This window comes from Felis catus, chromosome C1, assembly GCF_018350175.1.
Source record: "Felis catus isolate Fca126 chromosome C1, F.catus_Fca126_mat1.0, whole genome shotgun sequence".
Lineage (NCBI taxonomy): Eukaryota > Metazoa > Chordata > Mammalia > Carnivora > Felidae > Felis > Felis catus.
This window is the reverse complement of record NC_058375.1, coordinates 177,052-192,518: the sequence shown is the minus strand read 5'-3', so window position 1 is coordinate 192,518 and position 15,467 is coordinate 177,052. Positions and strand designations below refer to the sequence as shown.

Sequence of the window (15,467 nt, the reverse complement as noted above, 5' to 3'; positions counted from 1 at the left end):
GGGGCTGGAGCAGCTGGGCCAGAGTGGGGCGGGGCCCTGGCGTGGTTCAGAGCCCCCCCACTATGGACACAGCAGGTGGCACCCCAAGAAGTCGTAGAACCCCAGGACTGAGCTCCTGGGAACCAAGGTCTAAGGGTGTACAGAAGCAGAAGTGACCACCAGTGTGTCCCTGAAGATCTCTCACAGACCCTCCCTGGGCCCGGCCTGGCTGGTGAAGCCGCAAGGTGGAGGGCTGGGCGGGAGGCCGCCCAGATCCGCCCCTGCTGTCGGCCCCAGGAATCCCGCACCGCCAGTTAGCACGGTGAAGAGAGGCCAGGCTGGTTCCGGCTCGCCAGGCCTCAGGCTCCCCACCCCTCGCCCCAAAGCCCAGGACTTCCTGTTCCAACCAGCCGGGTTTCTGGCCCGCCTGGGATAGGGAGGGTGCTCAGGGAGACCCTCGAGAAGCTGGGCCCCAGACCCCAAGGAAGACGCGGAACTGAGAACGAAGCATTTTATTGAGGATCCCACAAAGCCACAGGGCCTTCCGAGATGGGAGGGTGTGGCCACAGACTACATGCGGGCGACATCACACCCGTCACACACACCAGTCCACACGTGAGACCCACGCCAGGCACGTGACGTCGCACACGCACTCACACGGGCATCTCGCACATTCCCTGATGAAGCATTTTCCACATGTAACCTGTGCTGTGGGTCGGGCTGAAGACCAGCTCTGAAGGGGGGTGGTTGGGGTACAGGGGAGCTAGGCACAACGCCAACGGCTACAGTCCCGTCAAGCACAGACTGGCCACTTGCTCGTCGGTGACTCACGTCACACATACGGGCCGACACTCAAACGTGGCGCACGTGGGGTCGCACTGGTCACTGTGCTGTGCGGGTGGTGACTGGTGGCCCCCCGGTGAGCGACGAACCACCGCCCTGAAGCCCTGCTTCCCCCTCTTCCCTCACCTGGGAGCCCCAGAAAGGGCAGGGGCACTCGGGGCTCCCGACTGCCCCTCCCCATTTCTAGGCATCCAGGCCCAGGCCAGGGAGGGTCTGAGGGTTCCGGGACCCCTCCCCCAGCACTCAGGGACAAGCTCCGGGCTGTACAGTGCTGAGCACAGTCTTTTGAGGAGTGCATCTTGCTGGCTCCCGCCTCCAGCCGCGGCTCCAGGCCCTGGGGGGTGGGGGGGGGGGGCGGCGCACGCGAAGACCGTCACCGCCCGAGGCCCCGCAGGTTCTCTACACGCCGCCAGGGCCCTCTGGGGTCCTGCGGGCGGAGAGAGGGTTCGGCCGGCGCAGGCGCGCGGGATCCCGTCCCCCCACGGCCTGCCCACTCCCGGAGACGACGCCGTCCCGCCCCCACCCCGGGCCCCGGGCCCGCGCCCTGACGGCCCCACTCACGCCGCCGGTGCCCGGGACGACGCGGGCCCAGGGCTGCGGCCCGGGTCTGCCGACGCGAGGCCCGCGTTCAGATGGTCGTGCTCTTCTGGCGGCTGGCGCGGGAGGGGGGGGTCGGGGTGAGGGTGGGGTGGGGGGACACCCGCGGGTCACCAGGGTGCGGTCGGCGCAGGCCCCGCCCCAGCCCGGCCCCGCCCCCACCTGCTCGCGCAGACGCAGCTGCTCGTCCTGGATGTACCGCTGCAGCGCCAGGTACACGAACTTGTACTGCGCCTCGGTCTGCACCATCCCCGAGCGCTGCCGTCGCACCAGCTGGATCGTCTTGGGCACATCGATGTCGCAGTCCAGACCTGGGCACGAGCGCGCTCAGGGCGGAACGGGGCCGGGGGGGAGGGGGGGGGGTGCGGCGGAGTAGACGGGGGGCGGGGCCGGCGCCGGGGAGGCGGGGTAGCCGGGAGGAGAGGGCCTAGATAGGAGGGGCTGGCCTGCGGGAGGGGGCCGCGCGGCTCACCCTGCCTGCGGATGATGTCCACCAGGATGTCAATCACGATGATGGTGCCAGTGCGTCCGATGCCGGCGCTGTGGGGACGGACCAGGAGGCCTGGGAAGAGTTTAGGGGAGAAGGCCGCGGCCCCGCCTCGGGTTGCACCTGCGTTGCCCGCCCACCCCATCCCCGATCGCACCTGCAATGCACCACCATGGGTCCGGCCCCTGGCATGCTGCTCTGTGCCCTGTTCACTTGGTCCAGGAAGTCGAGGACGCCGGCCGGCTCGGCCGGGACCCCGTGGTCTGGCCAGCTGAAGTACTGGTAGTGCTTCACTGTGCGCGGTGGCTCCCCCTGGGCAGGGCGGGCTGGTGAGTGCCAGCCAGGCCAGAATGAGCAGTTCCCAGGTGGGGCCGGGCCACAGGGTCAGAGTGGCACTGCTGTGACCTCCGCACCCCCAGGGCATGAGCTGGGAGGAGGCGGGGATTGCCATAAGGAGTGACCAGCAGGGTCAAGGCTGAGCAGAAAGGCTTGGGAGGGAAATAGGGAATTCAGGGCGTGGGGGCCCTCAGATGGCCCCAGGTGGCTCAGGCCCCTAGGGGAAGGAAGAGGGTGTGATGGGGTGAGGGAGCAAGTTTCAGGGACAACGACCTCCATTTGGGAAGAACCAAAGGGATGGTTAGACATAAGGCACGGGGTGGGCCATGGGAAGGGATCTGTGCCTGACCCGAAAATAGGTACCACTGGCATATGAAGGGCAGTGAACCTGCTCAGTTGGCGCAGGGAAAGACTGGGGAGGGCGAGGCGGTGTGGGTGTGAGGCCACCCTGGAGTCGGGCACCTGGGACCAGCGGCCTAAGGTTGAGATTGTGGCCTGCCTGTGAACACTGCCCAGTAGAGCCCAGGCCAGGACTGTGCCCACTGGGTTGAGGGATATGAATAGCCCCAAGGCCAATGGGCTTGGATGGAGCCACATGGGTGGGTGGGTTTTCTCTCCCAGCACGGGGCTCACCCCCAGCGCAGACCTGGGGACTTCCTGACCACTGTGACCCTGGCCCTGCATATCTTGTGGCCCTCTAGGCTCACCTGATCTGGCCGCCACACCTGCAGTTCCCGCACACAGTAGCCCTGGGCCTGGTACTCAGCCAAGTTGCACACACACACACGGCCATGTTCTTGGCGGCCATGCAGCTCTGGCCAATATCGGAAACATTTGTTCTGGGAGGGAGGGTGCATTGCATCAGCTGTGCTGGAAGGCCACCTGCGCCCTTGCCCCTGTGCCCTGTGGGGACTCATGCATGCACATGCATCCGCAGGGGCTTTCCAGAGTCATCCGCCGCTCCCCCCAGCTTCCCAAAGGCTGCAGGAGAAGAGAGGCTGGGCCAGCCACCACACGAACACGTGGTGGGGACAGGGCTGTCAAATCCAAGCTCATACCCGGCCTCGCTCCACCTCCCTTGTGGCCATGACAATGACACGTGTGTTCTCCTGGTGCACCATCGCCCAGAAGGCCGCCACTGTGGTCTGCAGACAGCCCTGGGTAGCGATGTATACCTTGCCCTGTCCATGGCCTGGCTTCTCTTCTGGATCACTCTGTAAGGGGATGGGGGCCAGGTGTCTGCAGTTTCCAGGATTTAAAGTGCCAGAGGACGATGCAAGTCTATGCAAACGATGTGCAAAGTAGCAGCAGGTGGCTCACACACAGCCCCTCCTGCCCTAGGTGAGGGAGGAGCTTAGGACCAATATTTAGTCCGGCCCACTCTGAGGACTCCTTGGAAACCACCACAGTCCCTCTCCAACGACGTCTACTGTCCTGTCAGGGTCCATGGATCGTTCCTGGGCCCGCCAGAAAGAGCTCCAGGTTCATAATAGGGGGATGGGGTGACTGGTGTGTCCACACGTGGCTCAAGATGCCTGTCGGATCCATGCAAGACTACGCACACAGCCGGCCACACACACCTGTCTCTCGCACACCCACCCTGATGTAGTTGGCGTTGATGTAGTTGGCTCCAGGCACGCTGTCGTCCACGTCATACAGGGTGACACGGGTGGTATCAACTGGGAAGGGGAAGATACTGCTCGGGTCTCCGTGGGGGGGGGGGAATGGACCCACCTGCCTCCTTGCCTGCTGACCCCATGGTGAGCAGGAGGAGGGAGGAAGGAGCCCTGAATGTGCAAGAGGGAAAAAGTCACACCGGTGGTGGGAAGTGACATCCGGCCTCAACCTCCCCAGGGCCCCTCCTTGCCAGATGGGCCCCACATGGAGTGGATGGAGCTCTGGCCCCCAACGAAGCCCCCGCCCCTGGCCCTCACATGGAAGGATGTTCTTGTAGCGATTCTTGGCTTTGTTCTCCAGCCGCTGTCCCTCCTTCCGGGGATACAGGAGCTGGCATTCCTGCTGCTGCAGCATCTGGGCGGGGGGGGGGGGTGCAGAAGCTTCAGCCTGCTGCCCCACCCTCCCCCAGAGCCTTCAGTGACTGACCTACCTCCCCTCTGCTGGCCCTCACCCCAGCACCAAAGGACGGGAGTCCGTGGGAGAGTGGGCGGTGGGGAGAGGGGCGGGCACCTCAAACTCCTCCCAGAAGCCCTGCTTGGCCTTCCCGCCGGCGTCAGTGGCCCCGGTGAGCTCCTGTACTCGGCTCTCGATGCTTGCGGCATTGATCCTCGTGGCCTTGAGGGGCTGGCACGGAGAGGCCTGCGTCCAGACTTAGCAGGGTCCAGCAGACCCCACAGCGCCCCCCAGGGGCGGCTGCTCTGGCCCCAGATTGGCCACCCTGCCCTCGGCACTGGCTAGCATCCTTTTTCCTGGGCACCACTGCCCCTGGGGCCCTCCCACCCCAGGGGTGCAGCTCGCTCCGGATCCTAAGGGTCATGTGCCTTGGGGCGTACCTGCTTGAGGTGCACCACGACCCCCGACTTCTCCACCATGGGGTTCTTCTTGTAGCACTCCACCAGGTCTCTGAGGGTGTCGAACCGTTCCCCACCTCCCACGTCATACGTGCCATCTGGCTGTAGGGGCAGCAATGAGGGGCCCGGCCGCTGCCCGCCTCCAGAGTCACAGCCCTACCTCACCCCTGCTGCCACCTCCCACCTGGAAGCGGATCATGATGTGTGTGACCCGCGGCCGGCGGTCTGCCTTGTCCAGCGGCTGCGTGAGCACCGACAGCACGAAGTCCCCGGGTTTGCTCCGACTCTCCCGCACCAGGAAGGTGCCCGGACGCCCTTTTTCCATCAGCAGCTGCTCGGCCTCCTGTCCAGACAGGTGCCCATGGTACCACCTGGCCCAGGTGGAGGTGGGAAGGAGTGCAGGTGAGACTGGAGGCCATGGCCTGGCCAGGTGAGGGGACACGGACCCACCTGCAGCCAGAAGGCTCCAAGCCAGGACACAGACACAGGGACAGACAGACCCACTCAGACTTCAAGGGCCCCGGCAGTACACCTGCCCTGCCCAGCTCTCTGACTCTCACCCTACCCAGGAGAAGGCAGGAGTCAAGACAGGTGGGCTCTGCGGGGCCCAGGGTGGCCACCAGGTGGCAGCCTGGTCCCCAGCAAGGAGGGGCAGGGCCACCTTCCCAGACCCGCTCCATGCCTCCTCTCTGGCAGATGCAGCCTCTTCAGGCCTCAGCAGGGCAGGCAGGGAAACCGAGGCTGGAGAAAACTGGCCACGTGAGTCACCAGCCAGAGGGAAGGTACAAGACTGGCTACAGGGCTCCTGCTGTACACTCCCACCCCTGCAGCGAGTGCCCAGAACCCCAGGGGACACTCCCTCAACTTTGCTGCAGCTGTGCCCAAGCCTGAGCCTGAGCCGTGGAGGGCAGAGGACGCCCGGGGGCCGTGCCCAGCACACCCCGCGCCCCTCGGACACGCACACGTTCACAAACATGCAGATGCCTGCCGCTCACCGCTCAGATGTGGGGTCCCGGCAGCCCAGTGGGTGCCGGAGCTCGACGGGGGCCCCGCTACGCTCGCGGAGCAGCCCCCCGTGCTGGCCTGTGTGGTGCTGCACCAGCTCGGCCAGCGTCGCAAACTTCTCCCCTCCGTAGAGGCCATAGTAGTCGCCCGAGTTTTGGATCTTGATGTGTGTCACCTCATCATGGCGCCTGGAAGGGTGGGCGCACCAATCACTGCTGTGGGGGGGGGGGTCTGTCCCCACAACCCCCTTCTTCCCATCACCGCCCTCAGTTTCCAGAACAGTCCCTGAGCTTTTCCAGCCCTGACATCTCCGCCTGTGTGCTCTTCCTCCATCAGGAACAGCCAAGGACAGGGCCCTCCGTGTCCAGCTAGGGTGGGGGCCCCACCATGGGGGGTGGACACCCCACCCCCGCTGCCTCCTCCCCACCGTGCAGTCAGGACTGGGCTTGCAGACCATAGGCCTGATTCTCCCTTGGCCTGGAGGCAGATGCTAAAGCACCCCTCCGCAAGGGGCTCTGCCTCACCCCAGACCACCTGCCTAGGGGCTCCAGCTGACTGGGGACAGGGCCCTCAAGATGGCTTCCCCAGGGTCACAGCATGTGATGCTATCAGGGAAGCCCCCGGAGGGAGAACCTCGGTCTCTCCGAGGTGGAGGAAGTCCATCCTGAGGGCTGGCATCATGACGCCTGCTGCCTCAGTTTTAGCAGAGAAACTGGAAAGATCTAGAGGCCTCTGGAAGCCCCCCCCCCCCCCGCCCTGCCCTGATCACCACTCTGCTGGTTGCAGCTCTTTCCCATTCCTCCTCCCTACGCAGTGGCCCTTTCATGGCCTCCAGCCAGACCCCCTGTGGGCAGCATTTGCGAGCATCCCCAGGACACGGGATCATAATCAGGGCCACCGAGGCCCCTGTCCAGCACGCCAGACCCCTCGGAGGGCAGGAGGGAGGTCCTGACAACTCTCTACCTCACCGGGCCCTTCTAAATGACTCCCTCCTGCTCAGAAGCCATCTGGTCAGGAATGCCAGACTTCCACCCACCCCTTGCCAAACCGTTGGCTCCCACCCCCCCGACAAGACCCGGATGCTTGGATGTCCAGCCCCCAGCAGGGATCCTTACTGCCCAGGATGATGCCCAACACCCCTCTGGGAAGAGAGGGAGACTGATCCCCACCTGTCCCCCAGCTGAGGGTGTTCAGACGGCTGAGGCTCCTGGAGCCTCACACCTGGCCATAGCACCCACCCACCTTCACCCACCTGACAGACAGTGTGAAGGCCCCTGGGCAGCTCTTGCTGGGTCTTGCCAGGAAGCTCCCGTGCTGGCCCCTGGACAGGAGCAGCCTCTCTGCTTCAACTCCACTGATGTTGGGGTGAAACCACCTGGCACGAGGACCACAAGTTGGTGATCCCAGACAGCTGGGGTGACACTAACACTCCGGCCCCCTGCCCCACCCCCCAAAATCCCGGCCCACATCCAACCTCCACCCATGGTGCCTGTTTTGGCCCCCCTGCGCGAAACCCGCATGGGTAATGACCACAGGACCTGAGGCCTGTGTGGAAGGAGGTGGGGCTATGGGGTCCTAGGGACACAACTGGCAGACCCCTGCAGCTGGGGCGGGGTGGAACAGACACCCTCCAGCACCTGCACACAGCTACCATTGGGAGCCTCGCCTCAAACTCTGTATCTGGTCCCTCCGGCCTTGCCAGGGCATCCCAGCTAGGCCAAGGGCACTTGGGTGCTCCAGTGTCACCCAGGGCTTCCTTCCTGCCCTCAGAGCCCATCGACAGACCCTGTTTGCTCCACCCCTTCCGGTGTGGTGTTGGCTACCACGTTCTCCCAAGGGGCACCGGCCGCAGCCCTAGGAACCGCGCCATGATGTGTTAGTCGCTTAGTCAGCCCTCCCAGCCACCCCTTGTCCCCCGCCCCAGAACAAAAGCACAGCCTACAGGCTCAGGTCTACCTTCCGCCCTGACCCCTCTCCCAGCCCTAGCTCCTCACTCACATGAGGTCATTGACCACAGGGCCTTTATACTAGCTGTTCTCTGCTCCCTTGGCCCACATCCATATGGCTGAGGACTCCTCTCATTTCTCATCCTTTATTTTATTCTGCTTTATCTTTCTTCATAGTTTTTGTCACCTTCTGACACATGATATATTTATTGGTTTACTGTCTATCTCCCACTTAAGGATTTAAGCTCCAAAGGGCAGGAACTGTTCTGTGCAGTGCTGTATCCCAGGGGCGCAAACAGTGCCTGGGTACTAGTGACTGTACTTGAATTAAGAAGTGAATGAATACGCGGGGCGCCTGGGTGGCTCGGTCGGTTGAGCGTCTGACTTCGGCTCAAGTCACGATCTCACGGTTCGGTTCATGAGTTCAAGCCCTGCGTCGGGCTCTGTGCCGACAGCTCAGAACCTGGAGGCTGTTTTGGATTCTGTGTCTCCCTCTCTCTGCCCCTCCCCCACTCGTGCTCGGTCTCTCAAAAATAAATACCCATTTTAAAAAATTAAAAAAAAAGAAGTGAATGAATACGTAAATGGATGGTGGGGGCATGGTGGATGGATGGGCTTCGCTTGAGAGAAGGGCCTGGGCAGCTGCGGGTCAGGTCAGGAGCTGTCTTCCTTCTGCCAACCGTGGGGCCCGATACAGACTGAGGTAGGTGTTGGTAAAGGACTAGAGGTGAGGGGGGAGTGTAGGCTGAGAGGGACCCCGCCTCTGCCCCCCGCCCTGCCTCCCGGGACTGTCCTCCTTCACAGCCTCTGCCATGAAGTGGGGGACAGGCCAGGAGGGCCCTCGCTCAGGGCTGTGCATAAGCCCATGTCCAGGGTCAGAGCTGCTGTGTTCTTTGCCCTCATAGCTTTTGCTTCCCTGTTACGGCAGGAATTTCTGGCCCAGGTTTAGATCTGACCCAACAGTAGGAGCAACGATGGGCCTGCCCTGTGGCGGCTTTTCTACAATGGAAATTAGACCATGTGTCTAAAGCTGCAGGACCCTTCTCCTCCGGGCTCTTCTCGTCCATCAGGCTTCCTTTCACTCCTGCCTTCAGGGCCTGTCCTGACGCCTCCAAGGAGCTGTCTGCGTGCACAGTTTGCACGGGCGTGCCCAGCACAGCAGCCTACAGCGCGCCGAAATGTGAATGTAAATGAATGAAAATTCAGCAAAGTCAAGACCTGGTTCCTCAGTCACACGGCCACATTTCACTGCTGAGGGCCACGTGTGGCTCCAGAGACCATTGACAGTGGTAGGAGATACTTCCCTTGCTCTGTGCTGCTCTCCACTGTCCGCCCTTGCCTGAGTCCTCACAGCCCTGTTTGCCCTCCAGCCCTACTGAGACCTCAGCACTGAGGGTGCCCATCGGGCTCGGGGACCTGTGGTCGGGCCTCAGTCCTCGGCAGCATTTGACTGACACAGGCACCCTGCCTCCTTCTAGAAACATGTTCTCCGCTCCCCCCTGGTTTTCTGCCTCACCTGGCCAGGACCCTTTGCTGGGCCCTCCTCTTTGACCTGTCAATGTCAGAGCTCCCCACCTGTGCCCTGCGTGTGCCTACGCATCCGTGCGCCTTCTACACCTCCAGCCCCACCTGGGCTCATAGGCACTTCTCCCCTCGACATCTCTACTTGGAAGCGTAGCAACATTTCTATCTTAACATTTGCAAAACTGAAAACTCCTGGCCGTGCCCACAAGCCCCTGTTCTTTTACATGGTCCTCACTCAGTGAAGGGAGCCGCCACCCGTCACAGCTCTGGTCACCAACCCGCAGCCCCTCCGTGCTCTCTTCCCCAGAGCCCTCTTGTCCTACCTTCCAGACGCTCCCGGAACCGACCACCCCTGCTGGGCACGGCTCACCGTCTCTGCGTTTTACTGCAGCCCCCACCGCTGTCCTCCCTTCTACACAGGACATCTGTTAACAGCCCACGGGCACCTCCACACTTTTGTGTCAGCCTTGTCTTCACTGAGGGCAGGCTCAGTTCTGACCTTGATGGCTCCCCAGGGTCCATCTGTTGGTTCAGAGAGGCCTGGGAGCTCAGGTGGCCTGCCTGGGGCCACCCAGCCTGAGCAACACTCCTGTTTTCACTCTCCCTGGGGAATGGGGGTTACTGCTGTCCAGGCACTTCCTGAGCACATTCTGAGCATAGCGTTTTGAGTTCTCCCTGACATGGGTTTGTAGGGGAGCCAGACCTGGGGGCAATTTTTGGTCAAGTGGTCCAGCAGGTGAGGCTGCCAGGGAAGGCTTCCTAGAAGAGGAGATGCCACATGGTGACCTCCAGAGCCCATCACAGGAGAGTGGGCGAGGCCACCAGGAAGAGGGCAATGGCTTTGTGCTGTCGCTGGACCCGTGATGAGATACTGTGGAGGTGGGGGGGACCCGAACCCAGGAGAAAGCTTCCAACCACCCCTCCACCCTGGGCCACCTACTCTGCTGAACCATGTCCTGTGCCCAGATGCCCCCTCCCCCTGGCCACAGCAGCCTCAGATTCCAGTCCAAGATGGGCAATGCCCAGAGTGTGGGGACAGGGGTGGAGGGTGGAGGCCCAGAGTCAAAGCCACAGAGAGGGGTGCAGGGTACCTTGTTGTCCTTCCAGGGACTCTCAGTCATACTTTCCACTGCCCTCTCCTCCCCACAAACTGCCGCTGGGTATATCAGGTGGAAATCTCCAGGGGTGGGGCGTCCTGAGAGGTTGCAGCCACTCACACCACCGCCCTCCAGAATCCCAGGCTGAGGCAGGGCCTCACATCCCCCCAACCAAGCCTCGAGGTGGAGCTGACGCCCGGGAGGCCAGGAGGCTTGCTGCCCCTGGCTGAGGGGGAGGGGGAGGTGGGGAGGCTACAGGTCCCCACCTCCGAGTCCCATACCCTCTCTGTGCCAGGGCCCAGGGTCACCTCTGTGCCAAAGCGCTCCCTGCTCTGTGATGGGTCAGTGACTCAGCTCTGCCCTGGTGACATGTCCTTGCAGGCCCAGGGAAGGGGGGCAAGCAGGGTGAGCAAGGCATACTGGGCTCCCAACAGGTCTAATGGCTCGGACTCCTCAAGGCCCAGCTGAGCCCCGTCAGTGCTCTGGAGCCCAGGGACAGCCCGTGTCACCCAACGGATCAGCCTGAACCCAGACAGGGCACTGGCTGGTCTGGCTCCCTATGTGGCCTTGCTCCAACCTTGGAACCCTGGAAGGCACACGAACAGCCCGTCAACACGCCTACGCACACGATACAGCGGCTGGACACTCCTGCAGGGCAGATGCTGTTGTGATGGTGGGGAATACACAGGCCAGTGGAGAAGGATTCTGGGTTAGAATTGCAGGCCTCAGGACCCCAGAGCACAGCCAATAATCCTTCTCCTTCTCCCCGCTCCCAGCGCCCCATCTGCAGACCCTGACCCTTCTGGTCCAAGAGGAAACTGAACCAAGGTCCACCCTGTCTATATAGAACTAAATTAACCAGAGATGCACCTTCTTGTCCAACTCCTGGAACAGAGGGTAAGCCTGAGGGGTGTAGCAGGCCCCCCACCCCACTGTAGGATCCAGCCCCCTCCCAGGCATCAGTACCAATGTACCTGCACCCAGTTCTGCCCCACAGCACTAGAGGCCCCTGAGTGAGCAGAGCTGACAGAGGTGCCCATTGGCTCACAAGCCAGAGGGTGACTGGAAGGGGACACGAGGTGGAGTTGGGCACAGGGGGATAGATCTTACTTGGGTTTTAGTCAGACCTGCCCAGGCCTGACAGGGGTGTGTAAGGGGCCCAGGGGCCAGAGGAGTGACAATCCAGATGGTCGCCACAGGGTGGGGCAGACAGGGGTTGGCAAGGGCGGGCAGAGCCCTACTCGGGGCTTTCCCAGGCTGGAGCAAGGTCACAGGCATGTGACACAGACGGGGCCTTCTCTGAGCACCAGAACTTGCCTGGAGAACAATTAAGAGTGAGGCTGAGGTGAGTCTGAGAGGTCGTTCCAACCAGACCTCAAAACCTCCTCCTCCCTCAATTTGGGCTATTATCACAGAGCTTTGGAGCTGACAAGTCCCGATTTCCACTCCTCCTGAGCCTATGACCTTGATGGGGGCCTCCGTGCCTGGCTGCTTCCTAACCACATCCCTCAGAGGGATCCCGGGACCCTCATCGCTGAGGCGCTGCTGGTGGGAGCTGTGGGGAGGCAGTGGCGTCCGCCTTGGGCTAAGGATCTTGCTCAGGCAGAGAGATACCCTTGGACCCTGAAGCCCAGACCTTGTCCAGCCCCTCATCGATCTAGGGAGTCACGCAGCGTCCGAGCACGACCCCTCCTGTGACCTCTGGCCTCACCCAGCCCCTAGTGATATGTGTTTCACACCTGTATGACCCCCCACTCACATCCACATGCACGCTAGAGACTGAGCTCACACGCGTGTGCGCACACATCCAGATAGCAGGGATCCAGCAGAAAGGGCAGGAAGTGCCCAGTTGCTGTCACATTTCCCATTTTCCCTCTCCACGGAGGCAGGAAGCTGGCTTGACCTGCGGCCGCTTAGGCTCTCGAATCCCTTCTGCGAAGGTTGCCCCCTAAACCCGGCCCCAGGAGGGTCTAGAGCAAAGACGAGCCTGTCCAGGGGGAGCTGGTCCTTACAGTGAGGCAGGGTCAAGGGACCGAGTCTAGAGCAGGGGAAACTAGACCCTGCAGGACCCCTCAGTGCTACTGCCCTGGGTTTCAGGCCCGGGGAAGGAAGAGGTAGCCCCCACCTGGCAGAAAACAGCTCCGATGGCCCAAACAGAGCCAGGAGCTGGGCAGGGTCTACACCTGCCTCCCATTCTAGGCTCCAACGACTGTTACCCACCACCTGCAGGGCATGCTCTGTTCCCTAGAGTTAGGGTACCTCTGACCTTCACCCAGGCCCAGCCCCTCACCTCCCATTAAGAAAGAGTCCTTTCATTTGCCTGGGTGAGGCCCAGCCTCAAGGGCCTGGCAGTGGAGAGAGGCTGCGCCAGGAGGTCAGGCCTGGGGACATGTCACCACTAACCCGTCGGTGCCCGTCGGACCCGAAGCACATCTCCAGGGGTCGCGGCGTCAAGCCACCTAGCGGCCCTGGCTCACCTGCGCGAGGTCATGTCTGCTCCACGCTGGGCGCTCGGCGGGTCCAGGCGGCCGCGCCCTCGGGCCTCTTCAAGAAGGCCCCGCCCCCAGGAGCCCCGCCCACGCTGAGCCCAGTCCCTGAGCTTCCTTAAAGGCGCCACGCCCACACGTCTCTCCGCGCTTGGGAGAAGTTGGGATAAAAGCAAAAGTTTTCGACGGCGCCCAACTTCAGAACCAGGGGATTCACGCGGGAGTCCCGGGCTCGGAGGACGAGGGAGCCGGGCGGCAGGGGTCCGAGTGGCCCCCAGCCTGGCCAGCCGCCTCCGCCGCTCTGCGACAGCGGATCAGTCCCGGCCCCCGCTGTCCCAGAACCCGCAGACCTTTCCTGCCTTGCCTCCTTAATGGGGGGGGGGGGGGGGGGGGAGGGGGGATGTGCTCCCCTCATGGGGAGTGGGGGGAGGGGACTCGGAGCCAGAGGAGGAGACCCCTGAAGTGTTGAGGTGGAGGATGGGTTACTGGATCCACTGTGATAACCGCATCTTCCTCTAACCCCTCCTACCTAACGAGGCTTCCCTCGCCCCCCTCCACCTCTGCCACTCACACCGGACAGTCTCCGCACGTCCTAAGTGATGCTGACACCCCCTTCACCTCAGAGCCTTTGCTTCTGCTACAGCTGCCCCCCGTCTGCTTGTTTCTTGCCCCCACTGGCCAAACCACCTTTCATAAGCCTCTCGCGGGGGAGCACCACCCTAATTTATCTGGGCTCTCAACCTTGAGATTCCCTCGTTCGGAATTTTGGGGCCCTCTCCTGTTCAACTCCCCTCTGCCACCTTTTCAGGAGTGGTACACCAAGGCATGGAAACTTCTGCAGCTTCCAACCCCTGTTCCTAGATCCCTACGCACCAATGTGGAGAGCAGGTCAGCTCTGGCTACCATGCTTCCTCTCCCCCTCACCCAGGTCACCTCACCTGGCCACCTGCGGGTCCTGACCCTCAGCAGCAGTTACCCTGAGAGCCCCCTCCTTCTGGAAGCATCAGCTCCCAGACACTCTTGGTCTTCCCGGCCTCACCGGCCCACCTTCTCCTTAACCTCCTGGTGTGAGGTCCTCTTCTCCCCTCACTCGACGCCCAGAGCAGTCCACCTGCTCCCTTATGTGCTGGACTTCAGTTCAGCACCCCTCCTACCTGGTACTACATGGCTTCCTGGGCTCCATTCAGGTGGCTCTCAGCTCCTCAAGCCCGGCCCCTCCACATGAAATCAGGGTGGTGCCCACCCAGGCGCCCTAGGGCCTCCATCAGTGTCCCCTGCCCAGCCCAGCCCAGGCCTATCCACTCTTCTCCCAAATCCCTCTCTTCTCTTTGTTAGAGAGAGTGAGAGAGCGAGAGCATGCGTGCATGTGTGGGGGAAGGGCAGCGGAAGAGAGAAAGAATTTCAAGCAGGCTCGGTGCTGTCGGGACAGAGCCCAATGTGGGACTCGATCCCACGACCCTGGGATCACGACCTGAGCTGGAATCAAGAGTCAGATGCTTGGGGGCACCTGTGTGGCTCAGTTAGTTAAGCGTCCAACTCTTGGTTATGGCTCAGGTCATGATCTCACAGTTTGTGAGTTCGAGCCCCTCGGCGGGCTCCAGTAGGACAGTGTGGAGCCTGCTTGAGATTCTCTCTCTGTCTCCCTCTCTCTGCCCCTCCCCCCACTCTTTCTCTCTCTCACAAAAAGTTAAGAAGAGTCAGATACTCAACCAACTGAGCTACCCAGGTGCCTCACCCCTCTTTTTATTAGTACTTGGGACCCAGCACTCTCTCACACATCAGGAGCCCTTCTCATGAAGTCCGAGCAACGCCGGCTCAAACCCCCCCAAGATCTGTCCTGTCCATCTTCGCCTGTTCCTACCAGCTTGGCTGTTGGCCTCACGGTCCTGCATATGTGGCCTCCAGCTATTTGGGCTGGCCCTGCACTTTCTCTTTCCACCTCAGGCCTTTACACCCTTGCTCCAGCAACTTGCTCATCCTCAGGCCAGGGTCTGAGCACCAGGCCTCCTGGAACTTTCACGGAGCCCCAGGCTAGTCCCGCCCTCCTTTCCTCCATCTCACCTGCCAATCCCTCCCTAGCACTGGGGGTTTAGGGCTTCCCTCCCCTCCATCCCCAGTACCTGACAGGTGACCGGGTGATGGGAACACAGCATCTAGTCCATACACGTCTCCTGAACAAAACAGTGAAAGAATAACAGATGAAAATGTGAATGCCCAAGGGCTAATAGGTCACCCGGGTCCTTAGTGTATGGGTATTTTTTTTCTTACTTTCATTGTGGGTTTTTTTCTATTAACGCAAAACAAAAAAAGAACATTTAGTTATCTTTAATAAAAGTCAGGAGTTCCAGAGGGAAAGCCACTCGACTCTCCCTTTGTCCCGTTCCTCATTAGAGGCTCTCAGCAGCTGGGGGGGCTGGTCGGTCACAGCTCCCCAGGACCAACATGGCTCAGGCTTCCTGCTTAGGGCTCACAGGAGGGCCAACGGCTGCCCTCCCTCCTGAGCCAGTGGAAAGGGCAGCCTGCCCCACCCACCCACCCTGGCTGACCCCCAGGCCCCCCTCCTTCCCTCCCCACCTACCCTGCCCCTCCACCCCGTTGCCCCCTCTCCTCACAGTCCTCCTTCCCATCCTGTGCTCACA

At 61.9% G+C, this 15,467-nt stretch overlaps 1 protein-coding gene across 2 annotated transcripts; it reads right to left on the bottom strand.

The window, feature by feature from the left end:
- Positions 1–476: 476 nt before the first annotated feature.
- On the bottom strand, positions 477–15,335 carry LOC101082222 (tyrosine-protein phosphatase non-receptor type 11-like). 2 transcript variants are annotated; one of them, XM_045034886.1, is made up of 15 exons: positions 14,949–15,335; positions 7,028–7,150; positions 5,766–5,963; positions 4,955–5,113; positions 4,753–4,868; positions 4,430–4,543; positions 4,177–4,273; positions 3,842–3,921; positions 3,301–3,456; positions 2,950–3,081; positions 2,064–2,218; positions 1,892–1,959; positions 1,582–1,730; positions 1,384–1,475; positions 477–1,249 (listed from the first exon to the last, which is right to left on the bottom strand). In XM_045034886.1, exons 3-15 carry the CDS (start codon positions 5,911–5,913, stop codon positions 1,222–1,224), a joined length of 1,494 nt encoding a protein of 497 aa, XP_044890821.1. In that variant the 5' UTR covers positions 5,914–5,963; positions 7,028–7,150; positions 14,949–15,335; the 3' UTR covers positions 477–1,221. The 2 variants fall into 2 exon arrangements, with proteins under 2 accessions (XP_044890821.1, XP_023113657.2); XM_023257889.2 differs by lacking the exon at positions 14,949–15,335 and adding an exon at positions 12,820–12,961 and having other exon boundaries at positions 4,753–4,872; positions 4,955–5,141.
- Between the last annotated feature and the right edge of the window lie 132 nt (positions 15,336–15,467).